General features: G+C 51.8%; 1 protein-coding gene across 3 annotated transcripts in view; it reads left to right on the plus strand.

Moving 5' to 3' along the window:
• Positions 1-576: 576 nt before the first annotated feature.
• Positions 577-26,885, plus strand: part of HK1 (hexokinase 1) — a 63,109-nt gene continuing 36,800 nt past the window's right edge. Inside the window, exons 1-2 of one of the 3 annotated variants that reach the window (XM_045196021.3) lie at positions 577-776; positions 22,276-22,438. In XM_045196021.3, coding sequence (XP_045051956.2) covers positions 717-776; positions 22,276-22,438 — 223 coding nt within the window. In that variant the 5' untranslated portion in view covers positions 577-716. Of the gene's footprint in view, positions 777-4,323; positions 4,519-14,706; positions 14,994-22,275; positions 22,439-26,885 lie in introns of those variants that run through there. The other 2 variants (XM_024561242.4, XM_045196022.3) reach the window with 2 other exon arrangements.

Consider the following 26,885-nt stretch of genomic DNA (forward strand, 5'->3'; position numbering starts at 1 on the left):
GTTGTTACAAGTGTGCTCCCAGGTGCTGCTTCGATCCACTGGGCGGAATTTCTGACTAACATTCCTAGTGCCATGGGTCAGAGGCGAGTGGGCACACTGACTTAGCTGCAGCCCGCATCCTCTTACCAGCAGGCACGTTTTGCAGGGTGGCAGCCTGGCATTGTCTGACCCCGCCCCCCTACCCTAACTTGTATAAGAGGAAGCACAGTAAATGAACAGAGAAGCTTAGGAGACTTCAGGGAGAGGAGACCATTTGGAAGGTGAGGGAGGAAGACGTATGGAAATAGACACGGTTGAGGTATTTGCTGCTCTTCCTAAGAGCCCAGAGAGTGATCAGCAAGGGGGCTTAGCTGGGGTCTGACAGCTGTATGACAGCAATAAGAGGCCGGATAAGAAAGGCATGCGGCGATAGAGGGCACACAGGCCCCGCTCTGAGCCCAGTGTGGTGCACAGCAGTGCAGCATGGGCTTTGACAGATAAGGCTGGCTCCCAAGGAGACAGTCGACGATATCGGGCAGTTTGTCATTACTCAGTGTTACTTATCTGAGGCCCAGGCTGCAGTGAGGTAGTGGGAAGAATGGACAGAGCACCGGCTGGGCATCAGAACTGGGTTTGAGTCCCAGCTCCAAATGCTACCACAACCTGACACTGGGCAAGATGGCCCACCGGCTGTGTCTCAAGCTCCTCATCTGTAAAGAGTCTTGGTCTGGATCTATATGGACTCTGACTACTGTCCGAGTTTGCCCTCTGGAGGTGCGAAGGCCGGGGAGTCTGGGGTGAGTAGTCATGGTCAAGGAAGGCTTTATGGGGAGGGTGGGTGAGCTGGGCCGATGCAAGACAGACACTTGGTCAAGTGGAGGTGAGTGGAGAAAAGAGGGAAAGCAAGAAAATACGGGCAGGGGCTCAAATGGAATGGACACGGGGGAAGCTGAGGACAGCAGGGAAGTGGCCTTGCTGTGACCAGTGGTGAAGCAAGAGATAGGTGGGGAAGTCTGGAGTCAGATTACAGAAGGCCTCAGACACCAGGCAGAGATGTTTAAATGGGCTCCATCAGGAAGGAGGGGGCCATCAAGGGACCTGGGGCTGGGCTGTGATGTGATTAGGCTGCCTTTTAGCAGGAATAATGTGGCCCGGCCCCCAGAGTGACTTGGATGGCGGGAAGCCAGGAACTAGGAAAGGCGGCTAGAAGACTCTGGTAATATTTCTGGCATAGGGTGATGAGCACTAGGGGTTGGAAGGAGGCAGTGGGTCAGGCCTGGAGATATTTCTCAGGAAATCCTGATAGTCCTTGGGGCCTCGCTGCATTCAAGGGGTGGGGAGGAGTGAGTCACCTTCAGTAGTTTTTCTCTCAAAGGCCAGGGAAGAGAAAGCTTTGGCAGCCTCCCTGCCTGCAAACAGAGCATGTCAGGTAGCTTGGCCATTGGCGGGGTGTGCTTCCTTCCGGCTCAGCTCAGGGACCTCAGGTGTAATGGGGACACCGTGGTGATGCTAGCAGGGGGCTGGGTTAAGGGGTATGTATGCTCTGGATTACTGACTGGGCTGGGCTCATTCCGTCTTTAAAAGAAATTTTTTTTTTTAATTTATTGATTTGGAAGAGAGAAGAAGTGTGGGTGGAGGGGAGGAGAGAAAGAGAGAGAGAAACATTGGCTTGTTGTTCCACTTATTTATGCACTTGTTGGTTACTTCTTGTCTGTGCCCTGATCGAATCTGCAACCTTGGCGTATGGGGATGATGCTAACCAATTGAGCTACCTGGCCAGGGCTGGGCTCATTTCATCTTGAGTGCCAGGCCCTATGATTAGGTTTGGGAGCACAGTGTCTACATAAGAGCATCCAAACCTGTAGAAAAATTTTGTAAGAGGTTATTTGAACCAAACTGATGACATATGCTGGGAGCAAGATCTAAAATGCTCTCAGAGAAAGTTTTGAGCTTCTTTTGTGCATTTAAAATGAAGGAGGGGATTGGAGAAAGCAAGGCAGGGGGTGGTTCAGAGAATAGTAAGATTACATGCTCTCTTGAGGGTTAATACTGCCTTGCAGGGTAATTACTCCTGGTATTTCAAAGGTGTGTTAACCTAGATGCACAAGAACAATGGACGGGGCCGGTTTAAACCTTTCACTAAAGAAGCTACAGGCCTGGGCCATGACTAAGTACCATGAGCAGCCCTATTAGAAATTTATGATCAAATCACCCTGTGAGGTTACTTTCCATAGACCATCCCCCCGCCCCCCATTTTTTTTCTATCCACAGGAGCACTTAGCAAAGCACAGTTCTTGACCCTCAAGGAGATTGCAGCCTAGTGAGTCTGGCAGTCACATTTGCAGGACTCAGATGGGTTGTTCTCATTTACCCAACTTTGCTTTCTGATCACGTAGGCAGTGTAAGTATTTGATGGACGCCAGAAAACCTCTCTGTTCCTGGCGTATAATGATACTATCAAGGGACAAGTCCAGGTTTTGTGGAGCTTAAAGCTTAAACAATTCCGGAGAGCCACTTCGGAAGATAACTTGAAACTACAAGTATAAATGCTAGGCCCTCTCAGGGGACCTAGAGTGGGGGGAATCCAAGTGAGAAGCCCTGAAATTTAAACCTCATCAGCTCCCCAGTCTATCATGTAATACCTACCATTTATTAAATATATAAGTTGGTATTTAATCTGTGGTGGGGCGGTGAGCATTAATATCCCCGTCTTATGGATGAGGATGCGGGCCCAGAGAGATGACTCACAGTGTCACAGCCATAAAGCAGGGCGGGGGTGGGGCTGTGCTCTGGACTGAGGGATCTGGCCTCAAGGGTCTCATCTTCTGTCCTGTGTAGTGCGTAATGGCAGAGGTCAAGCCCCTGAGGTTCCTGAGGAGGGCTGTCCTGGACCTGAGCCGTCTACCCGGGTCCCCACTTTATCTTTCCTAGGCTTGGCCAGGGGCCCTCAGGATCCGACCTTGGGGTAGAGGTAGGGGGTGCCATCTAGCCACCTCCAGCCATCTCAGGGCACCACATGGGGCAGCCTTGGTCCCAGGATTGCTGGCTGATACAGGCAGAGAGCCACATACAGCTGGGGGGACTGCAAACCCCAAGGGTGAACACCACTGTGAAAACAGACCCAAGGTCTAATCCCGGATCTACACTTTTCTGCTCGTGTAAAGTCCCACAAGATGCATGGTCTCCCCAGCCTCAAATTTCTAATCTGTTGAATCAGGGTGGTAACCACGTTGTATTTTGAGCTTATTACATGTTCTCTTCTAAGGCGGCAACCATCCTGGTAGTGACCCAAACACAGAAACAACCTAAGAATTCGAAGATTGCTATCAGTTCTAGTAACAGTATAAACACCTGATTCAGCATCTCCCCTCCCCCGTTTGAGACTAGCTAACTTCCTCTGAGGAAGTCAAAAAGATGGCACCTAGGAAGGGCACCTAAACTGTCCTCCTGACCCCAACGAGCCCGGGTGCCCAAGAGGAAGTGGAGGCCTGGTGGATGGGAACAGGCCGGGACCTGCGGCCCAAGTCCCACCCAGCAGGCCTGTACCCTCGGGGATGCAACCATTGACTCTGTGGAGGGGGCTTGTGGCAAGTAGTTCTCCTTTCAGCAGTACAAACGTACCAGCAGGAGCTTAGGAGGCGCGGGCGGGAGGCGCCTTAGGACCCGCGGGCGGGGTGGGACCACTTTATGCTCTGCGGGTGGGGACCCAGGTGGGGCTCCACGCTTGGCCCATTGGGCCCACGAGGGCCGGCTGGCGCGAGATTGAGCGCCAAGACCGCAAAGTCCCGGGCTCCCGCTTCCGCCGGCACAGGCCCTGCTCGCTTTCCACGCCTACTTCTGCCGGCCTTTCCCCAGCGTCTCACCAAACACAGAGCTCCTGGGGCGAGCCCTATTTTCGAGAAACGGGACCGCCCCACTGGGCTGCCCCATCTCGCAGCAAGCCCCCCTCCGGCCGCTTGCCCGTGCAGAGCCGGGCGGTGCCTTCCCCACGCCCTGAGCTTCTCCACGGCATCCCGCCCGGCCACACTGCCGCCACGCGTGACCGTACGAGCCCCAGAGTGTCTCCCGCCCCCACGCCGGCTCTCTACGTGGGAGACGTGCTAGGTGATGCCGCGCCGGGGAGGGGGGATTTCACGGCGTCATCCGTCCCCTTTCCGGCGCTGGAGGGAGTGGCCGCTGAGGCCCCCCCACCCCGCCCAGCCCACCTCTGCCTAGGCCCGGACGCCGGGCGCTGCAGAGGCACGCGGCAGCCAATAGGCACCGAGGAGGTGGGACTGCTGGCGGCCGTCAACCTCCCGGGAGACGGGAGCGCGGAGTGGGAGCGCGCCACCGCCGCCGCGCCCTGGGTCTTGGGGGAGGAGCCGCGGGAGTTGGAGGAGGAGTCGCCGAAAAGCAGCCGGAGGACCACTGCTCGCCTAGGCTGCGGAGGACAGACGCTGGCCCCAAGCCTGCCTCCCTGCGCCCCCGACCGCCAGCATGATTGCCGCTCAGCTCCTGGCCTATTACTTCACCGAGCTGAAGGATGACCAAGTCAAAAAGGTGAGCCTCGCCCGTGCGGCCGCCAAGAGCTCTGGCCGCGGCGTTGCATTCCGGCATCCGCTTTCCTCCGCAGCGTCCATCCTCCTGCACCCGGCCTTCCCCAGGCCCACATTGGTTGGACTGCAGGTGGTGGGGAAAGGCTTCGCCCTTTGATTCTCCCAGGGATTGTCTCCGTTTGTGTGTGTGTGTGTTTTCGGGAGCGGGGTGGGGGGGAGACCCTGAGACTGGGCTGCTTGCTGCAGTGTCCTTGAAAGGGATTGTGGATGTCAGATGGGGCCACGGGCTATGAGGGGAGGTAGCCTATTTGGAAGGGTCTGAGCCCGGTGGGCGGAGGAGCGATCACAGAGATGCTGGGGAGGTGAGCGCGCAGCAGGCCTGGTGCTGGCTCGAGGCCAGACATCCCGTATTTTGGGTTCCGGCGGAGGGCATCGGGTTCTCTCGAGAAGCTGTCACGCCTGCTCTCCCAGATGTTGCTGCTGCTCCTTAATCTGAGGACTGAGTGGCCAGCCTGGCTTCCCGGAACGTGGAGGGGCTCGGAATCCACCGGAAACTTTGCTCATAGGCCTCAAGACTGGAGCGGCATGTCTGAATGGAATTTTTTACTCCTCTACGTGACCGCCCTCTTAAAGCTGTAATTTCCAGTCCGGGGAGCTCAAATAAGAGACTGATCTTTTGAGTTGGATGGAGGCTTTGACATGTATGCTGTGACATGTGTGCACTTGCACGTGGTCGCATCTTCCAGGTGTTGCTACCTTTTACATCTAGCATAAAATACTGCCTGCTGGCAGGTCTTAAAGACACATCCCTCCTCTATGCTGGCTTTGCCAGCAAGAAACAGGCTTTTTAAAGAAACAGTATGGGCTGTAGGGGAAGGTCCATTTTATCAGTGTCAGGCCTAGCACAGTCTACTGACCCACTCACACCCTGAATGAGTGGCATTGTTGCTGGGGAAAGCCGGAATAGACAAGCAAAGTTAGTCTCACTTTAGAGTTCAAACCAGGGAGTGCTTCCTACAGGTGAGAGGCAGGAGCAACAGGCCTGGATTTTTGCTCTGCAAGCCGCAGAATGTTCAGTCTCTTCTTACCACCTAAGATAACCTCTTCCTGTGGCACAATAGGAAACAGGCCTGATGGGGGTGACCTCATCAAGGTCACACAGTGAGTTAGAGGCAGAGCCAGGGCGTGACCCAGGTCTCCGCCTCTTCACTGGGAACTTGACCAGCCTCTCCTGGAAAAGAGCTGAAAGGGAGGTGCTGAGACAAGGCCCTGGGGATGCTGCTTGGATCCTAGATCTAGTGCTGAGTGGGGATCCGAGTGGGGTCGTAAGGAGACAGTCCTGGGAACCTACCATGGTCCCGCCTGGCTGTAAGTGACACTGAGCTCAGGGAGCTTTGCGTGCCAACATATGCATTTCATGAGTTGTATGTTAGTGACATTCTTCCTATCTCACAGTGAGGATTTAAGGCCTGGAGGATTTCACTGCTCTCTCCCTGCATGTGATGTCCTCCGTAGCCCAGCACAGCAGATCCCTGGGGTGGGAACTCAGATGATCTTGTAAGCCTGCGGCATCCACACCCGCCACCACCTGTGTGGCCTCCGGGGCTGAGCTGGATTGAAGTTTGGACTGCACTCAAGTGAGACCTGTTTTATCAAGGACACATTGTCTAGTGTGGCCCCAGAACCCTCCACTCCCCATGATGGCCTGACTCAACATTCTATCCCCCAGGCTCCTGTACATACCTGAGTATGTGACTTCTGAATCAATTGATCTTCAAACCCCTCCTCCTCTGAGACTGGGATTCTGACATTCCCTCCTGGCCCTCATCTGGCCTCAGAACCTTTCTGGAGGAGGGCCTGAGGCCAAAGTTCTACCAGATAATATCTGGTCAAGAAGATTCTTAAAAACAACATGGCCTTCTTGCACCTACGACCTCTTAGGCTGCTTTCTCTGGTGGGAGTATGGATACCTGCCAGGGGATTGATCACCTTGGCGTGCATTATGGGCTGTGTGGCACTGCCATACCTGGGTGTGATCCCTGAGAAGCTGCCTGGGCCTCCTGAGCACATGGCAGGCACTTGTTCCCAAGGCCTAGTCAGCTTTCCCCACTCCCACCTGTGCAGATGCGGGGGGAACTGCATCTGCTTTCTTGGGGCTCAGGACTTACTAGAGACCAGCCCCGCCCACCCACCACAGACTGTGGCGGAAAGCTGGGTGGGGGTGCATGACTCCAAGCCCTGCTCTTCCTGTGAGAGCTGGGTCCTACCTACCACCTGACAGGGACCTAGTAAGACAGTCCCCCCACAAATCTGCTAGCGTGGGCAGCCATGATGATTCAGCCCTTCAGCCCTCGGTAGCCTCCAGGGCTCCAGAGACAGCTCTGGCATCCCCTACTAACCCTTACCCAGATGGGGATGATGCCAGGAGGTTGCTCCATACACAAAAGGGATCATGAAAAGGGTATTATTTCTCTACTCATTGCCTATGAGACATGTCAGTCATTCAACTTCGTAAATCTATCCTGGCTTGAAACAGGCGAAATGCCTGGCTTCCTGGCATGGAGCCCCGTTTTATAGACTGTCTGCATAATATTGATTAATGGAGTCCTGTGGAAAGTGTGTCCTGGCGGTAGACTGAACTAAGCACAAAACATATTTTCCTTTCATTCTTCTAGTGCTTTCAGGAGGAAAAGGAGGCACATGTGTGCTTATAAAAGATTCCATTCATCAGAATCCCAGACATCTGCTAATTCTGCAGCCAGAGACTGGGTCCTTTGACCTGCAAGTAACTTTTAACGTGTCTCTCATCTCACCAGCTTCTTCCACTTGGTCTAGCCATTAGGAGCCTGCAGGAGGGTGAAGTATTGCATAGTACTCTTGTTCGTTTAGGAAAGGAAGGTGAATCCATCAAGGTCAGCAACTTGGCCTCTAAAGAAAGACTAGACTTTCTTTTCTCCAGGGTTGTCAGAATTGCGATCAAACGCCAGTGGATTTTCTCTGGGTGGGATTCCCCTGGCCAGAAGCAGTCCCCTTTGCAGGTATGATTAGTCCCAAAGGCCAAAACCCAGGAGTCTTCAGAGTGCTTGGCCAAGGGTGCTTAGCAGTTAAAGGGCTACCCAAGGTCTATTTTCTCAAAGGCCCATGTCCCAGCTGCAAAAACAAGCATTAAAAAAATGCCCTGTATTGCTTAGGGGTGAGAGAGATGAGTGTTAGAAAATTATGAAACCGGTCGCATGCACCTTTTGACAGGTTGCCTCTTGCAGGCCCCCAATGGGGGACCTGACCCACCAGATGCATGTGTCCTGATGGGAAATCGAACCCATGACCTCTTGGTCTTTAGGCCAGTGCTCAGTCCACTGAGCCACACCAGCCAGGGCTTCGTGCACCTTTTGGTATGGTGTTATACAAATATTCAGGAAGAATCCCTCATGTCTTTGTGGACATTCATTTTATAATAATCCCCGTCCTGTATAACTTGGATGTTCCTATGAGTTCTCCCCCAAGAAAAGCCCTAACACTTCATTTGGTTTGGTAATTTGGGATTGTCGTGAGGGAACAAACTGAGAAAGTGGGTAGGTCTGAGGGACTGTCACATCTGGCCATGCTGCGCTGTCCGCCCACGCTCCTGCTGTTTGCTGAGAAGGCATGGGCAGCTTTCTCCTGGAAAGACTGATTTGGCACACGTAGTACCATCTGCGTGTGTGTCTGCAGTCAGGGACTCCTGCCTGATAGGATTAGCCGCTGGAGTCAGCTCTGAGGATGCCCATGGAGGCCCCGGGGGAGGGACTGGATGAAGAGGCAGCCACACACCTCCATGTCCAGGAAGCCATCGGCGATGCCCTGCTGGCACCTGCTTGTTGATTTGAGGATCTTTACAATCGAATCCGATCGTGGGAATTCAATGGTTTCTTCAGAAAATGTTTAAGTCCTTTATTATGTGCAGAGTACTGTGCTAGGTGGGGGTGAACAACTATGAACTTGGTAGAAAGGGTTGCTGTTCTCATGGAATATCAATTATTTGCTGTCTTATGATGATAAGTACAAAGCGTAGAATTCTGGGAGGGCAGATAGGGGCCAGGGGTCAGGTCTTGGGTAGGAAATCACTAGCTTAGAAATTGCTCACAGCCAGCCTCTAGATGTATAAAAGAAACTACTTAGAAGCTTTGTAAGGGAGAGTCAAACGGATAGCTACCAAAATGTGGTTTTTCTTTTTCTCTTTTTAATGGTTTGAGCATCTGGAACCACTTCGTGGGTGCCTTATCAGAGCATGCACACGGGCGTGTGTGTGCATGTGTGTGTGTGTGTGTGTGTGTGTGTGTGTGTGAACATTTGTGTGTCAGGACCTGAAGCATCAGCCGTGCATCCCAGGGCCGCTCTCCCCCTCACTGCAGACAGAAGGCAGAGATTCTATTCCCCATTTAGACACAGGGACTGGACTTCCAGAGCAGATAAGTGACTCTCTCAAGGTCTTAAGAAAATCTGGAATGGCATCCAGAGGGCTATTCTCGCTCCCTCTGTTTCTTTTCTCTAGAAAGACTCACCTTTGTTGCTTTTAACTTTGGGATATGTATTAATATGTATACACATGAGTTAATTTTTATAATGGAATAGTTGAGGTGCATAAAAAACATTGAGGTTAACATAACAAACACATGTGTACCTGCTCCTTACTTGAGAAATAAGGACACCATGAGTACATCACAGGCACAGCTGAAGCCCCTCCGTGCCCATCTTCAGTCCCATTTCTTTCTCTGTCCAGAAATTGGTGTCTATCATTTCCATGCGTGATTTTATACTGTAGTACATATCGTGAGTCTATAAGCAGCACGCAGTGTTACTTTATATGATTTTAGCCTTTTGTAGACGGTGCTATACTGGCGTGTCCTTCTGCAGATTGCTTTTGTTGGCTCCACGGCGCATGTTCGGGATCTTTCCGTGTTGATCCAGATAGCTCTAGCTCACCGGTTTAAGCTGCTGCCTGCTCTTACATTGTGCGAATACCCCACAGTAGTGTATCTGCGCTTCTGATGGCCTTTTAGGTTTTTAATTTATTTTTTTAAATTAATTGATTGATTTTTAGAGAGAGAGGAGGGGGGAGGTAGAGAGAGAGAGAGACATTGATTTGTTATTCCACCTATATGCACTCACTAGTTGCCCTGACTGTGTGTGCCCCGGTGGGGGAATCAGACCTGCAACCTTGGCAAATTGGGATGAAGCTCCAACCAACTGAGCTACCTGGCCAAGGCGGAGTTTTAATTTTTCAAGTTGCAGTTTCCTGCACATCTTCTGTGCAAAAATGCATGTTTCTCTAGGCTCTAGGCCGTTTGTCCAGGGTTGAAACTTCTAGGTAGAGGGGTGTGTGCATCTGCCCACTTTGCAGATTTTTCCAGGTGGCCGTCCTCTGTGGTCACGTTCCCATCCGAACTTTGTATAGGTTCCTGTTATTCCACACCAGCCGTTGGGACAGTCACACTTTTAAAGACGTTTGATAACTTTTTAAAGACGCTGCTTCTCCTCAGTTATTTCCATTCACATTACAGCATTCAAGCTTAGTTTAAAATTAGCCATTTCTTAGCTTACCTTATCAAGCAGAGCCCTTGTTGCAAAGTATCGCTGAATGAAGCTGACAGGTCTCACTGTGAGCAACCGCAGCCCCACTGACAGCTGCTGCCGCCACTGCCATGTTTGCACGGTACGGGTACCCATGAGGCGGAGTAGATGCAGGGAAAGGCTTGCGAGGACTCTCTGTGCCCCTTGTGACCTGGCATGAATCTCTTACATTTTTCTGGGAATTAAAACACACACGTGTGCTTTTGCCCACACACCCTCTTTCTTCCTGGGTGGATCCGACCCAGGCAGGGCTGGGTGGCTTATCAGTCCCTTCTGTATGCCCAGCTCTGTTAGAGCAAACTCAAGCCAGCAGCCTCCCAGACTGTCCTCCTTAAAAGGAGAGGGTGGCCGTGCCCCCGCAGCAGAGGAAACTGAAATGTGAAGTCTGCAGCTCAGCCCATTGCAAACAGAAGCCCAGGGAGAGGTCCATTTCTGCACGAGGCAGAGAATGTCGGATCGAGTTCCTCTGGTTCCAAGCTTGATTACAGGCTTGCAGACGCTGGGACCTGGAGGGCCCCTCGGATGAAAGGGCGCACTGAATGCCCACTAGAGGCCTGCTTTTTCCCCTATCATGGGCCTTATATCATTAGTAGTAATAACACTAATCGAAGCCAATGTGTAATACTGGCCACATGTCCTGCGAGGTTTGTGCTGAAGGCAACACATCCCCACGGCGCCCCTGTGAGGTGGGCAGTATTGTGGTCTCTACTTTTGGATGAGGGCTCACAGGACGTAGGAAAACCAGCCAGCGTTCAGACCCAAGTCTGCTTTTATTTTTTAATCGAGGTGTAATTCATGCACTATAAAAGCAGCCATTGGAAAGTGTACAATTCAGTGGTTTTTAGTACATTCACAAGATGGTGTGACCGTCACCACCATCTAATTCCACAACTTTTTCATCACCCCAAAAGAAACCCGTACCCGTTAAGCAGTCTCTCCCCATTTCTCCCTCCTCCCCGCAGCCGCTGGCATCTCCTAGTCTACTCAACTCCCCCACCTTTTAAGAATGGACTTGCCTCTTCTGGACGTTTCATATAAATGGAACCATGCAACATGTGGCTGTGTGTCTGGTTCCTTTCACTGTGTGTGTTTTCAGGGTTCTTCCGGGCTGCAGCATGCACGATTGCATCGTTCTCTTTCACTGCTGAATAACATTCCCGTGTATCAGTATACCACACTTAGCGTATGCATTTGCCAGCTGATGGGCACTTGCGCTGTTTGCGCGTTGGGGCTGTTGTGAATGAGGCTGCCGTGAGCGCAGTTATTCTGTGTGGACAGACGCTTTCGTTTTCGTGGGTGTGTGCGGAGAAGTGGCCTTGCTGGAAGAGCCCTGCTTTTATCCACCTTGCGGAAGGCGTCGACTCCATTTAGAAATGAGGAAACTGAGGCCCCCACGTGGTGAAGTGACTTGTCAACGTGACCACACAGCTCACAAGTGCTAGTGACAGGAACGCTACCAGGTCCCCTGACGCAGAAACCCATCTCTCATTTTGTTGTTTAGGAAAACAGATAAAAGAAGAGACAGAGCTGGGGGGAGGGCAGAGCTGGTACGGGACCCTCTGGGGGCCCTGACTCCCATCTCTCCTTCCTCCCCAACCACCCCAACCCCGGCACACTGGCTTGTGGCTGTCAATCTTCACCCCTCCCGCCCCTCCACCACTCAGCCACTGGGTGTTGACCAGCTCCCTCTGCTTGGAAGGGAAGTTGGCCCAATAAAGTCATTTACAATTAAATGCTAGGATTTTCCCTGCTTTTCACATTTCTCCCTCTACCCTTTCCATTTGTGTACCCACCCCCATCCTTGTTTGCATTTAAAAGAGGACCCCCCAGGGAGGGCACTTCTTAACGGCAGGAGGTCTGCCTACTGCTCCCCAGAATGCCCACTCCTAGCATTCTCTTCCAGCCTCTGCCTAGATACATTGTCAGCAGCTGATTTCCTTGTTTCATTGACACATGGGGTTTGCTTTCAGCAGTTATTCAATCTGATTCATTTCTCTGAGGTTCCCTGGTGCCTCCTGAGACCCCCTCTGGTGGAGGGGGGTGAGTAGAGTAGGAGAACCAGGCCATCGCTGTAAAGAAGACACCACCTCACCTTTGCAGACTTCCATTCCATTCACAAAATATTTTCACATGCTTTATTTAGTCGAGTCCTTACAGCAAGCTTGGCTGTAGGTATTTCCTCCTGCATCCGACGTGTGGGGCAGGCGAGCTTCAGGAAGTGGAACTGACATGATCTTGAGGGCCAGAGAGCACTAGGGCTGGGATGGGGACGCAGGCCACTCTGGCACTATGGGTAGCTCTCACCAGCCCGCAGAACCAGGACTGCTGGGCAGGGCTTCACACTTCCAAAGCAGTGCCCCATAGTGGTCTCCCAGTGGACACCGTCACCCAAGGCTCCCGTGATGGTGAGGGGACTGGAGCGATCGCGAGCTGCACTGTCCAGAACTGTAGCCAGCAGCCACGGGCGGCCGGGGGGCACTTGAAACGTTGCCATGTGCTCTTCAATATAAAACACACACAGGATTTTGAAGACTTTGTATGACAAGAAGATATATAAAGTAGCTCATGAATAAATTTTAAAATACTGATTATACACAGGAATATTTTGGATATGCGGGGTTAAATGTTATTAAAATTAATTTCACCTGTTTTTCTTTTAAAATGTGGCTACTAGAAAATGTAAGATTGCCCATGTGGCTTGCAGTTATCCTTTTGCATTTGGACAGTGCTCTACCAGACAGTGAGTTTTATGGCTCAGAAGTTTGGACAGCAGCACTCTGCCTTTAAAGCAGTGAGTTCCTGGGGCCCTTGGGCCTCAGTTTCCTCTTCCATAGGACCAGGATGCTGGAATCCCTCACCTCTAAAGGATCCCTCTAAGCTTGAGCAGTGTTGTTCGCTTCAAGCTTTCTGTGCCTCAGTTTACTTGCTTGTCAGATGGGATAAATGAGTCCTGCCTTACTATCTGGCCATTTATCAAATTAGAGAATGGATGGAGAAACACTTGGAGAGCGGACAGAACTGTACAAATGCTGGGTGGCACCACGGTGGTTCACCCAGAACACACCGTAGGCACCGCGAGAGGCATAGCGGGAGGTGCAGCTCTCTGGACAACAGCTTAGGCGGCCAGGCCCCGAACCAGGGCGGTGATCCTGGGTCCAGTTCTGCCTTGACCACCATGAGCTTCTGGAAAGCCTGTGTTCTGAGGAATCAGTGCCATGGAGCTCCTGAGCCATAGGTGAGGGTGAGAGGGAAGTTTTTATTACTGCTGTTTACTAATGGGAAAGCAGAGATAGATGGACGTGGCTTGCTCAGGGCTGGGGAGGGAGACTATAGATGGAGGAGGCCTGAGGTCTTTTGATTTCTAGCCAGGCCTGCTCCCACCCTGTAGTACGGTTTGCAGCTCGTGGCATCAGGGTCTGGTTGTCTCATAGTGAAAGCAAAACTGCCCACACTTTGGATCTTCCCTTCCCTCTTTGGTACCTGGGAGTTGGGGACTGTGAGTCTGGAGGCTGGCCCTCTGCCCCAGCCATCAAGGCCCAGAGTGAAGCCTGCTGTTCCTGCCCTGCCGCATTCCAGGACTGTTCGTTCCCCTTGAGGGGCTGGGTGCCTCCTTTATTTTTAGCTATTTCAGTATGACAGGTTTGGTGTTGTCCTGGCAGCAGCTTGGTCTCTCCCACCAGCCAGGAAACACCTATGAGTAGATGCCAGGGTCACTAGGAGGACCTTAGGCATGACCTCAAGACCTCCCATGGTCCTCCTGGCAAGAGCAGTCTGCGTAAGGGAAGGCACACCGAGTCTTAAGCTAGCGCTGCCCTGGTTGCTGGGTGCTCAGGGACTTCAGCTTGACTTTGTGGCTCCAGGTTCCTCCTGTGATACGGGGTCACTAATGCCCAGCCTGCAAGTGTGCAGATTGGATCAGGGCGGGTTGACGTGCCCAGCCCGGCCTGGTAAGCTAACGGTTATATCTTGGTTCCTGGAACCTCAGTTTCTGCATCAAGAATGGGTATCCTGTTATTCCCCCTGGTTTTTTCAGAGTAAAAGGTGTACAAGCAATTCCTGGTGCGTAACAGTGAAACCGAACTACCAGTTCAGAAGCATAAATTAAATAAGGGAGAGAAGCCCCTGAGAGTTGTGTCTGGACCTTGAAAAAGGCTGGGGGTCGGGAGCCGCCCCTCACACTGTGTGAACTTGCTGGAGGGACCCTTTTGCTTTGGTGGTGTTTGCACACATCATTCACTGGGGAGCCACTAAAGTGGGATTTGTTGTCCCACATTTCCCCGGGCGACGTTCAGATATTCGGCAGTCTCTGGGAGGCTCTAGCGGACAGAGTCCTCAGAGGGCTCTGTCTCTCCGGGCCTCCGCCTTGAGATACAGATGTTGTGGGAGGGAGGGGGGTTAGAGACCGCCTGGAACACCCTGTCCTGCAGAGAGAGGCAGTTGGCTCCGTACAGGTCACCATGAGGCCAAAGTGAGGGGCTGGTGCTGGAAAAGGGCTGGGCCATTCAGGGAAGAGGAGCCTCAGGTCTTATCTGAGCGAGCAAACCCTTCTGAACTCCCGGGCTAGGCGTCACCAGGGGCCTTCCCGCCCAGCAGAACAGCCACCCAGTTCAGCTGAGAAGCCACGCTGAGGGCTTTGGGGGGACACAGAGGGCCTGGAAGGCATGGCCCCTGCACCCCTGGCACTCGGGGTCTAGCTGCAGGCACAGACCATGCATGTGTTGCTTCAGTGCCCGGGACAGACTCCTACTCGGCGACGCGTCCACCCGGGCAAATTAATTCCTATGTAGTGACACCAATGACCGAGGGGATGCCGAGGAGGGGAGCAGCCGCTGTTGGGCGGGGCGCATCATGGCATGCCCTCTGGAGAAGGTGAGTGTGGAGATGGGCTTTGGGAGACGGAAGGAGCGGGGCGTGGGGAGGCCATGTACAGGCCAAGCAAGAAGAGCGGACACTGGATCTCTGAGGAAGGACCTTTGGGGGTAAAGAACCACTGTCAGGCCCAGGCTGCCCGAGGGAGAGCAGCAGTGAGCTGGGAGTAGCTGGCTCCTGTGGGGAACCACAGGGCCAAATGCCTCCCTTTATGACCAGCTCCCTCCCTGTGACCAGCTGGCTAAGAGCTAGACAGAAACTTAGGTTTCTTTGGCCACCACCCTCAGCCCCAGTAGCCGTAGGCAGGCAGGAAAAGGGGCTGGAACCCTGCCGAGGGGCGGGTGGGGGTTAAGTGGCACACACCACAGCAGAGGGTCTTGTTGGACCAGGACGTTTGGACTCGCTGCGGCTTCTGTACCCGCTTCCCTGGACTGTGTGAGAGGGGAAATGAACAGATCAGGCAGCTTGTAGCCGGTGTGAGGCGAACAAGGCTTCCTAAAACTCACATGGCCATGGCGTGCTTTTTGCAAGGCAGGAAAGCCGTGCTGCTTCTGGAATGGATAGAGATGTGGCATTAATGCCACCAGCATTCCCATATCTCTGCTCCAGGAAGTCCCTGGCCTGAGTCCTCCCTGGGCTGAGCAAGAAAGGCTCAGAGGAAGGAGCACAGGACCAGTATCGGGGAACCCGTGTCCACTCCGGTTCTCTTGCTGACCAGTGAGCTGTCTTGGCCAGTTGGAGAGCCTCTCTGGCCCCTGACTTTTCCTTGGGGTGTTGCCAGTGATGACACCTGCCCTACTTCTCTGGAGAGGGTGGGTGAAGGACCATGTGAGAGTGCTGTGCAAAGTGGAGAGCCCTTTACTGATCAAAGTCACAAACACACCCACGCTATGGATGGGACGACTGTGGTTCCCACAGGGTGACAAAGCCAGGGTCAGACGCGGGTGTGTGCATCACCTCGCCTGTGCCCCGTCACCGAAGCAGGCAGGGCCCTGAGGAAGTCTAAGTGTGCCTGTTAGAAGCAGTTCCCAGAGGAAGCAGGAAGGTAGAGTTAAGCTTTCAAAAGAGAAAGTGTTTATGATATGATTCCGTTTTTGAAAAATGAAATAAGCCAAGTTCGCTATGTGTGTGTGGTTGTGCAGGAAAACAGACACAGGACATGAAGCGGGTAGCAGGGCTGTCCCTGGGAAGGTTGCGGGGGGAACTCACACTTCTTACTTTTATGCATTTATGTGTTTGAGGATCCTTTAAAAGTAAATGTGTATTACTGTTCTTACTATAACTTAATATTAGTTGTTTTTAAAAATGGATAAAACATCTCAAATGTTTCAGAGGAATTTTGCCAGAATCTTTCGCTTTCTATGGTTTTAGGCATAGTGCTACCTACCTTTAGTTTTCTCTTCTACCAAATGGGTCAGTAACATTTGGGAACCGATGCATTTTTGTACGTACTTAGGTAGAAGGGGTTGGGGACATGTGTTCCTGTCAGACAGGCGAGGGAGGGAGACGGCCTCCCATTGGATCGTTTGGGTGGCAGGGTGGGAAATGATTTGACGTTGACTCTGCTCTTGGAACATCATTACAATTCTCCCAGAAGCTGTCAGAGGTGAAAGGATTATTATCCTCATCTTAAGAGTGAAGAAAGCAAAACTCAAAAGAGGTTATATGACTTGTCCAAAGTCACGCAGCTATCTAATAAATGGCAGATCTTGGATTTGAACCCAGCTCTCTTTGCCCAGGGCTCCGTGTTCTTCCCACCACATGAGAAAGAATAGAAGTTTGTGAGGGGAAGCCCAGAATCAGAGGGCTGCCACGCACAAACCATGTGACTTTTTCTGAGCCATGGGTCTCAAGTTTCCTTTGCTGTAGAACGTTGACAGTGTCTTTCCTGCCTACTTCACTTGGTCGTTGCGCTGGGAGAAAGGGACCTAACATACAAAGCACCTGTTTCATGCCCAGCGCCTGGCACCTGTGAGCTCGTTGCATCTCTTTCTGTGACATCCAAATGGGCTAATACGGGTGAAAGTCCTGTGTATAAGCGAAAAGGCCCTCTGCAGATGTGACCGTTAATAGATCACCCAGAACCTGTTCTCTCCCGTGTCAGTCTAAGAAGGAGAAGTGAATCTGATGTTGAAACCTCTGCCCTGCCCTTAAGCAAGAGGCCTTCTTAACCCTTCACTGCCAGCTCCCCGATTTCCTTTTCAGGAACTTCACTTTAAAGGCCCACCAGGCACCTGTGGCTCTGCGTCATTCTTGATCCTCACGAGAGAGGACGAGAGAGGGAGTGGAAATTTTCCATGGCCGTGCCCCCTTCCACAGCGGGTCAGAGTGCCCAGGTGACCAGTGGTTACACCTCCTGCCGCGATGGGCCTGTTCCCTTGGGCATGTCTGGTCTTGAATTGATTTTCTGTGCATGTTCTCTTGGGAGCAGGAGGGGCTCCGAGGTTGAACACAGAAATGTTTGAGTTTAGCACAGTGCGTGGCCACTGGGTTTGTTCATTAGCTGATGGCTCTGGGCCAGGGGACTTGGCGAGGCTGTGTTCTCCCTTCTGACATCTCCTGAGCTGCCTCTGCCATGTTCCAGCCTCTGGAGCTTCCAGGCTCTCTTGGACTGCAAGTAGGACAATGCAGGACAAGTACTTCATAATATTGGTTTGGCCAAAAAGTCCATTTGGTTTTTTCATAAAAGATACATTTTTCATTTTCACCAATAACTTTATTGATTTGGATATTTTGAGCTATCTCCCTTGTGGTATGACATTGATTGTTCTCAGTTAATGTCTCTATTTGATCGCTATTAACTTCGACTGGTCTATACGAGCTTGGAGCATTGTCCAGTGAGAAATCTCCAGCACAGAACTTCACAAACCACTTTTGACACGTTCACTCAGTCATAGCACCTTCTCCATACACTGCAAAAGTCTTTTTCTTTTGCATTTCTACCTTTCTTGAAATAATAAAACATAATATGACAAAAATGCTGCATATTTTCTTCCATATTCAATATTAAAATGGCTGCACAAACATTCACCACTTTTGGTAAGTTTTTTTTTAAATGCACGCTAATATGACAGCTGTCACAATACAGTCTAACAAGATGGTTTTGAATGAAGTTAAAGACAACTAAGTGCTACTAGGGACCTCTTATGGAAAAAAAAAATGAACTTTTTGGCCAACCCAATAGTTGGGCAAAACTGCCCACCCAGTGCAGCCGCCCTGGCTCTCGCCCTCTGGAGAAGGGCTCTTCCCTTCAGGTGACGGACGCCCTGGAGGCTGGACCGGGGTCCTCGCCAGTCTCTGCCAGGAGTCTGCAGGACTCTGCTTGGCTTGTGCTGTCTGGGGCCCCGGCCCCTCCCCACATGCTCCCAGCCCAACCAGAGTCCTGCGTGCCTGTGTGCAATGACGGCTGTCCTGTGACAGATGTGCCAAAGGCCGGGCTTGCCGCTTGAAGCCACTAGAAGAGGTTCTGTGCTGCGCCCTCTGGTCACCACGATGTGGGCTGGGGGTTGGAGGCACAGGAGGGATGGTTCGGGCACCGGTGTTTGGCCAGAGCAGTTGGAGGGCGTACCCTAAGAGAGGAGGACAGAGTGGGGAAGTGGAAGTGGGACGGGTGGGAGAGAGGAGGAGATCTGGACATGCAGTGAAGAGCGAACAGAAATAGAAAAGCTGAAAGGACTGCAGACCTTGCCAAACCTCCAATGACCAGAAGTTGTCCTTTTCTAGGTCTGCACCCTCTGCCATCTCCCCCTTCCTGGGCTTCTGGCCACACCTTCTGTAAGGAGAAAGAGCAGCTCTGTTACTGGGTTTCTTACAGGGCACAGCCACACCGAGATCTGGACAAGTGGGCAGGAATGGTTTCCCTAACACTTTCCTACCTCCTTCCACCACCACCATTCTCGGCCCCCTTCCCAGGTGGACAGTGGCAGCTCGAGGCTGGTTCTGAATGAGGGAAAGAGGCCCTTTTTCAGTGAGGCACGCAGAGCGGTGGTACCTGGGCAGCCCGGCCCCAGGCTGTCTGCAAATTCAGAGGCTCCTCCTGACCCTCCCGCAGACCAGTGGAAAGGGCTCCCTTCAGCTTATCCGAATTCACAGGAGATCCAGGATGCCTCACGCTCAGCACCAGCTCTCCTCCAGTGTGCACACTCTTTTTGGCCCCATGTCTTTCCACATCTCTTTGGAGAGGGGTTGTACCACATGAAGACGATTCATGAACCTCAGGCAGAGGAGGCACTCGCCCTCCCTCCCCCCACTGCAAACACTTGGGGGCAGCCTGCCAGGCTCTGTCTGGGTTTGGCTTGTCTGTCCTAAAACATTGGGAGTTTCAGATCAGCGTCCCTGTGCCTTGAGTTAGGAGGCAGGAAGGGTGTGGAGTAATGGAGAGCCCTGCCTTTTCTAGAAGCTTCTCCCTGTTCAATTGGAAGACCTCAGCAGCTCTACTTTGGGCCTGTCCTCCACAGAGCAGGGGATGGGCCTTCCCTCAGGGGTGGGGATGATGGTGAGGACAGCGTTACACTTGCAGGTGTGAGACCCAATTCCCGGCTGTGTGCTTTCAACTAGCCTTTAGCTTCTGCATCTGTAAAATGGGGATTAAGAATGTCTCGTTGACAGGGTCGTTTGGAAGGTTAAATGACATACTGGATGTGAAATCATTTGTAAACCACAATATAATGATAAAGTGTTATTCCAGCACCCAGCATCAACTGAATTTCTATTTTGTACCGGGCAACTGGGTGAGTTCCAAAGGTCTATTCGACATGTTTCCTTTCCCTGGGGGAACTCACGTGTTATCAGAGGGGATGGAAATGTGAACAAACAGATAACCGTAATGCAGGGTGAGGAGTGTGGCGGTCGAAGCATGTCCAAAACGCTGGGGTAGCAATGTGACTGTTATTGCGTGGACTCGCTCTTGCTTGCCCGCTCTCTACCCAGTTTACAGCTCGATCTTTTCTAAGCACAGATCTTGTTTGTGAATACTCATTAAGTCATCCCAAGGCTCGCTGTGCTTCGGAGTCAATCCAGATTTGTTTATGTGGCTCACAGAGCCCTGCACGGTTTGGCTCTTGAAAGTCTTTCCCGTTGTCTCACACTGTGTGCTCGACCCGTATGGAATTTATTTCTGTTCATTGCACAGATCACCTTCCCTTGCCTTTGGCCTTCACACATGCTCTTGCTTGTGCCTGGGTGCACTCTCCTCTGGCTTGCGCTCAGCAGACCCCTGGCTGCTGCTGTGGCCACTTGTATCTTGACCACCTCACCCTCCTCAGACTGTGGGTGCGATGGGGGCCGGGACTGCTGAACCGGTGCTGCCAACCTTGGGGGTAGAACAGAGCCTGTCTCCTGGTAGGGTTGTGATTCTGGCATTTTCTACCTGAGCTCTTGGCGGTTTCTGATTGCTCTTCTTTGCTTTGCCACTAAGAGGAAAGGAAAAGGTGGTTGCAGTAGAAGTGATCGTGGTGGGGGCAGGATTGTCTCTGGCTACAAAGGACGCTGGGGGACTTCCGCCAATGCCTTGATTGTCAGTGAGGCAGGAGGAGGCAGGGCCTGGGGGAACACGAGGCTTGGAGACCAAAGCAAGAAGGCTGCCAAGGAGCAAAATATGCAGAAATGACCTAGGACTGGGGACTCTGTGTCCTTGAGCCAGGACATTTCCAGCCGCCCTGAAAAGTGAGCGTGAGATTCCATTCCCAGAAGCAAATCTGCGTCAAGGTCTTTTCAGGCTCCCTGGGTCATAAATCCGTCTCTCTATCCACCAGGAGCCTTCCATATGCACGGCTGCGTGCAAGGCACTGGGAGGTCGCGGTGAACAGAGGTGACAGGTGCAGAAAGCGGCGGTCCAAGCTAGACCTTGGGGAGACATCAGTGCTGAGGGAGGGGTTGTCTTTAGCCAGACTCAGACATCTGCAGGAGGAGGTGGCATTTGATCTGAACATGGAAGGGTAGGTGAGATTTGGGTATCTGGGAAGAGAAGGAAGGGCATCTTAGTAGGAAAGCCCAGCACCTACCAGGAAAGGTAGAGGAGGTTTGGCACGGAGCCACACCTACGAGCACAGGTCCTCGAACACGGGAAGGCACCTCAAGGCTTTGAACAGGGGTCGCGGTTTAAGAAGGCGAGTGTGGCAGTGGTGTAGGAGGATTGGTTGGAAGGTTGAGGGATTGAAGATGGAAAACTATTACAGAGCATGAATGAGTAATCAGAAATCAGCAATCTGCGCATGTGGTTGTCAGGGCTTCCTAAGTTGAGGAGTGGCAAAAAGGAGGAGTAGTGACTCAAAAAGACTTCGGTGAACGAACTCCATGTGGACAGGCAGCGTGCGGACACATATGTAGCCCAGAGCCAGACTCACAGTACGTGCCCAATAAATACTTTTTGAGAGAATGAATGGAAGATACTATGAAGGAAGAACAACCCATGGCAGCCCAGCGGGCCTGAGGTTAGGAGCCTGGGAAGCTTGAGGAGAAAGGGGACCCAGGAGGAGGAGCAGGTTAGGTCAGTACACTGTTTGACTTGGCCGCGTGGTCACATCGGCCCTGGTACAAGGGCATGGCAGCCTGGGGGGCTGTCTCCATAGCTTCTGGGGATGGCGAGGTTAGGGTCCCTGCTCTGGTCCTGTCGCTCCGTGTTCTGAAGGGCTGTAGCCGTTCGGCTACTATTTCTACCTACCTAGAAATCACACCCGAGGAAACGCATCGGCCCACTGTCTCATGTTAGTAAGCTGATGTCTATTGAACTCTTGCCGTGTCCTTAGTGCTTCTCCATCGCATTTGATCTTACAGCAGCCTGTGAGTTAGGTCCTGTTAATCATCTCTGTTTTTCAGTTGAGGAAGCTGAAGTTTACACATCTGTTAAGTGATGGGGCTGGGATTTGAACTCCAGGTTGCCGGCCCTGGAGCTCTCATTCTTAACCTCTGTAGCACTGCCATTCCCGTGAGGATGAGCCAGCCACTTGTCATAGAGGGAAGGAGTTTTGTGGAAGCTGAAGGTGCCTCTGGCATGTCCTTGGGGATCAAAGGGCAGCTTCCACGTGATGTTAGAGGCTTGAAAGGGACCTTGGAGATATTTGGTTCATTTTACAGGGGAGGAATTAGGGCTCAGATCATTTGCAAGTGTGCTCTGAGTGACATGGTTGATGGCATCTTATGACGTGCCAGCATAGGTGGTCAAGTGCCCGCTGGAGCCAGGTTGTCTTAGGCAAGTGGGAACCTCACCTGCTCTGTCCTTCCCCAGCCAAACTTGAGCTGAAATGACCTTCCTCACTCTCCTTCCTTCTCATCCCTCCCCCAGATTGACAAGTATCTCTATGCCATGCGGCTCTCCGATGAAACTCTGGTAGACATAATGACTCGTTTCCAGAAGGAGATGAAGAACGGTCTTTCCCGGGATTTTAATCCGACAGCCACAGTCAAGATGTTGCCAACGTTTGTAAGGTCCATTCCTGATGGGTCAGGTGAGTCTCTTATCCAGAGTTGGCTCCAAGGGCCGAATGCTCTGTGGAAACATCCTTCCAACTTTCATTTATTTCTTCACACACTCATCCACTCACTCATTCATTCACTTACCATTTCATCCATCTGTTCTCCTGTCCATTCTTCCATCCATCCATCCAACCATCCTCCATCCATCCTCCATCCACCCTCCATCTATCATCAATCCATTTATCCATCGGAGGTCTACTGAGCGTGTACCATGTGTCAGGCACTAGGGATACCATGGCTGGACAAGGCTGACCTGCCCTTATTGTCCTGTCTAGTGGCTTGTGATAAGAAGGGGTAGTATTGCCCTGACTGCTGTGGCTCAGTGGGTTGGGCATTGTCCCACAAACTGAAAGATCGCCGGTTCAATTCCTGGTCAGGGCACGTGCCTGCGTGGCGGCCCAGGTCCCTGGCTGGGGACGTGCGAGAGGCAACCAACAGGTGTTTCTCTCGCACATCAGTGTTTTTCTCCTCTTCTTTTTCTCTCCCTTCCCCTCTCTCTAAAAATGTATAAATAAAATCGTTAAAAAAAAACAAAAAAGGAAAGGGTAGTTTTTATGGATCTCACAGATGACGTGTAAGATCTGAGAGATGCTTATGTCCCCAGAACATGAAAGGCTGCAGAACAACGAAGAGTTCATTTTAGGAGAATCTCTCCCCCAGGGCATCAAGGCCTCCTTACAAAAACAGTAGCAATCCTAGTGACCAGGTGGGTCTCAGCCGCAGAGGGGAGGTTCAGGTCCACATCTGAACAAATTTCACAGATGCTAACTCTAGGTAGCCCCCAAAGCAGAGAAGGGTAAGGGGAGAGAGAACTGAAGAAAAAAATGACCCCGTCAGTGTGCGTATGTTGACCCATGCCCCGCCCCGCGGTGGGGAGTCGGGGGCTCGGTCCCTGCACTTGACAGTGGAGGCTGACTAGCCTGCTCAGAGGAGGCTGTTCCGTCCAGCCACCCCACTGCTCTCGGCTGGGGTTCTGCTGCACTCGAGAGAGGGGGAGAAGTTTCTCCTGGGGTTGTGAGTACGCACCCTGAGAGGGCGGCCCTCGCTCCATGCTCTGGGGGCTTGTGTAGAGCGGACATTCGGGCATCTGGTATGCAGCCTGCGAAGTGGATGGCAGGAAGTCTGCAGCTGGTGCAGCTGACGTGCACGAAAGATGGGCAAGGGCAGGGCTTGTGAGAAAGCCCTGCTGTGCCCGCAGCTGGCCTTGACGAGTCCTGGAAGATTCAGATGCCTGTGCTCTGCTCTGTGGCCACCCGTGGGCTTTGCTTCATGCACACACATTGGCATTTGTATCTGATGGTTGTTGACTATTTAAAATCTACCTCACCTCCATCCCTTGGTTTTCCTTAAGGTCTTCATTACCAGCAGTTTCATGTTTTAATGACTACCGGAGAGATTCTGGCCATCAGAGTGACTGGGCTGTGGTATGCCCTGGGCTTTGTTCTGATGTCGCTGGCTTTGTAGTCCCCTCTGGCTTTTTCCCAGCCCCGGATGGCATGCACAACCAGCATTAGCTAGTGGAGTCCTGCAGTTCTGTAGGGGAGGCGTGGCTGTGCCTGCTGCCAGCTGACAAAGGAGGAAGGGGAGGGGAGGTGGGTGGGCATGGCCCCCCTTTACTTGGAATTCCTCAGAAGGGTACCTGATATTTTGGGGGCACCTGACTGTGTGACTGCCTAGGGCTAACACATCCCTTTCCTCCCGACCCTCCTTCAGCCAGCTCCCCATCCTAGGACTGGATGTCCGCAGCGTGTCCTCTTCCTTGCTCTTTCCCGAACCGTTTCCAGGTTGAGGGTCTCAGAGCGCCATCCAAGTTCACTAATCAACTAGCCATTTGCCCCCATCAGCTACTCTTCCAAACAAGGCTGAGAACTCAGACTTGCTGGGAAAACCAACATTTCTGCAGCCCCCTCGTAGGGATTCGGAACAGACACCAACCAGTATAGGCCGTGACAGTCCCGCAGGGAAGAAACATGCTTAACCTGGCTTACCTGCCTTGCCCCGAACCTGTTTGATCTTTCTCCCATATTTTATCTATTTCGAGATAATTTTTTATTTGAGTATCTCTGGAATCAGCAATGCATTGTACAGTAGTCACGTTATGATTACTATTGGCAGCATTTTTCTTTCTTATGTAACATAACGCCGTGTCTCACAATCCGTTGTACCTGAGGTGTGATGACAGATGTGGCGCTACGCCGTGCAGGGGCTGGATGTCTCCGGTGTCTGAGGAGCAGAGCCGTGCTGGGAGGAGGAGGAAGTGAAACCGGAGTTCTGAAGTGTGCGGCCCGCCCTCAGTGCGTGGGCCTGGGTCTGCTCGCCTGCACGCAGTGCTGTTCCCCTCTCACCCCCACCTCCTCAGCCCTCCCCTCACCCCGCCGAGTGTTTCTTCCACCCTGTATTAGTTTCCAAGGCTGCCGTAGAAAGCACCACAAACTGCTGGCTTTAAATAACGCAAATGCACCGTTTCACAGTTTTGGAAGATAGAAGCCCAAGGTGTCAGCAGGGCCATGCTCCTGAGATCCTCTTCCTTGCCTCTTCTGGCTTCCGGTAGTGGTCTCGGTGTTTCTTGATTTGCCCCGCATCTCCACAGGTTGCCTCTGTCAGGACGTGGTGTTCCCCCGCGTGCCTCTGCCTTCAAATGACATTTTCCTCTCAGAAGGGAACCAGTTGGATTAAGATGCGCACTGATGACCTCATCTTAACTTGATTGCATCTGCAAAGACCCTCTCTGCACATAAGGTCCCATTTATGGGTGCCTAGGGTTAGGATTGCCACATATCTTTTTGGGGGACACAATGCAACTATAACACACCCTATAGCCTTTTTCCCTATGGCTGTTTCTAATTTCCACGGGCAGGTTCATTCATGGGTGCGTTCAGTTCAGGTGCCCCGGAGCCGCCCGCACTCCTCTTGGAATGGCCCCTGCAGCCCCCCACTGACTCTGACATTGAAGCCAAGGCCTCTGATACCTGACCCAAGTCCAGTGCCAGCCCCTGTGCGGCCAAAGTGCCTCCACCTTCTCCTCCCCTACGCTACTATCAGCCAGGAACCAGAAGGGCCCTTGGAGTAGTCAGAGTGCCATCTCCTTCATAGTAAACCCGGAGCCGTTCCCTTTCCGAAATGGTAATTACTGCTTCAACTCTGTAATTAGTCAGCAGCAGAATTGGTGGTGATCCCAAACCACTGAAGGAAAGATTGGGTGTGCCTCTCGGGGAGATGTTCCTGCCCCTAAGTGGTGACGTGAAGTCCAAGTCAAAGGGAGAAACGAACCTTTCTTTGCCTGCTGACCTTTACCCTGGTGGACTGAACATCTACTGATTTTTTGTAAATGTATCAGCCCGTTTTTATTAGTTTTTTTGCCTTTGGACATTTTCTATGGGTAATGTTTTTGTTTAATTGCTCTTCAGTAATCCATATATTAAATATTTTAAACCCTAAAGTGGCTTTTAGATGCTGTATATCCTTTTTGGAATAGGAAAGGAATGGATAATAAATAAAAGAGGAAGGTACTAAAGCCTTTTACACTGGTGACTGGGCTGAACAGACATCTCTTTTCAAAGCTGCCCAGTGTTCTTCTGAAGACCCTGGTGTCTCTGTTTTATTTGTAAAACCTTCCTTTTTTCCCCTCTCTTCTCGTTTATCCTTCAAGATATTGTTCCCTGGCTGGTGTGGCTCAGTGGGTTGAGTGCCGGCCTGTGAACCAAAAGATGGCCGTCAGGGCGCATGCCTGGGTTGCGGCCCAAGCTCCCAGTTGGGGGCGTGCAAGACGCAACCACACATTGATGTTTCTCTCCCAATCTTTTTCCTGTCCTTTCCTTCTCTCCAAATAAATAAATAAATAAAATATTAAAAAAAAAGAATATTGTAAATACTAATTATATTGTAAGCTTTTGAGGGCAAATTGAGTTGAATCATTTCTTTGTTCCTGCTTCATGGTTCCTAACACGCTCTATCCAAAAGGGTAAGTTTAAAAGTATTTGATTTGCGGTGTGGTCACCGTTAAGTTTTTGAGCCCCAAAGTGTGTGGGGCTCCTTTCCAGCAAAAGGGAGGAAAGTGTTTCCTTTGTTTCCCCGCAACGTTTGGGCTGGTCACTTGTCTCTGTCTCTTTCCTCATCCGGAGAGATGGTGGGATTACCTCGGAGTTCTTCCCATCCGTGAAGTCCCCTGAATGGCTAGTGTTCTAGCTTTGTTTTGTTTTTTTTACTCATCAAGTACCTGGATCGCAGACAGGAGGGAGAGCCTTCGTATCTCGTGTGCAGAATTAATTCATCGAGCAAGGCAAAGGCAGGCATTTCACGCAAGTGGAGTGTTTGTTTGCCCCGTAGTCCAGCGCAGGCCTGGACTCAAGAGAGACATCTGTCCCCTTGTTTGTTTTCTGTCATTTGCTGGTAATAATGGCTGTCATTAGAAAGTGGAGA

This window comes from Desmodus rotundus, chromosome 4 (genome assembly GCF_022682495.2).
Source record: "Desmodus rotundus isolate HL8 chromosome 4, HLdesRot8A.1, whole genome shotgun sequence".
NCBI classification, from domain to species: Eukaryota; Metazoa; Chordata; class Mammalia; order Chiroptera; family Phyllostomidae; genus Desmodus; species Desmodus rotundus.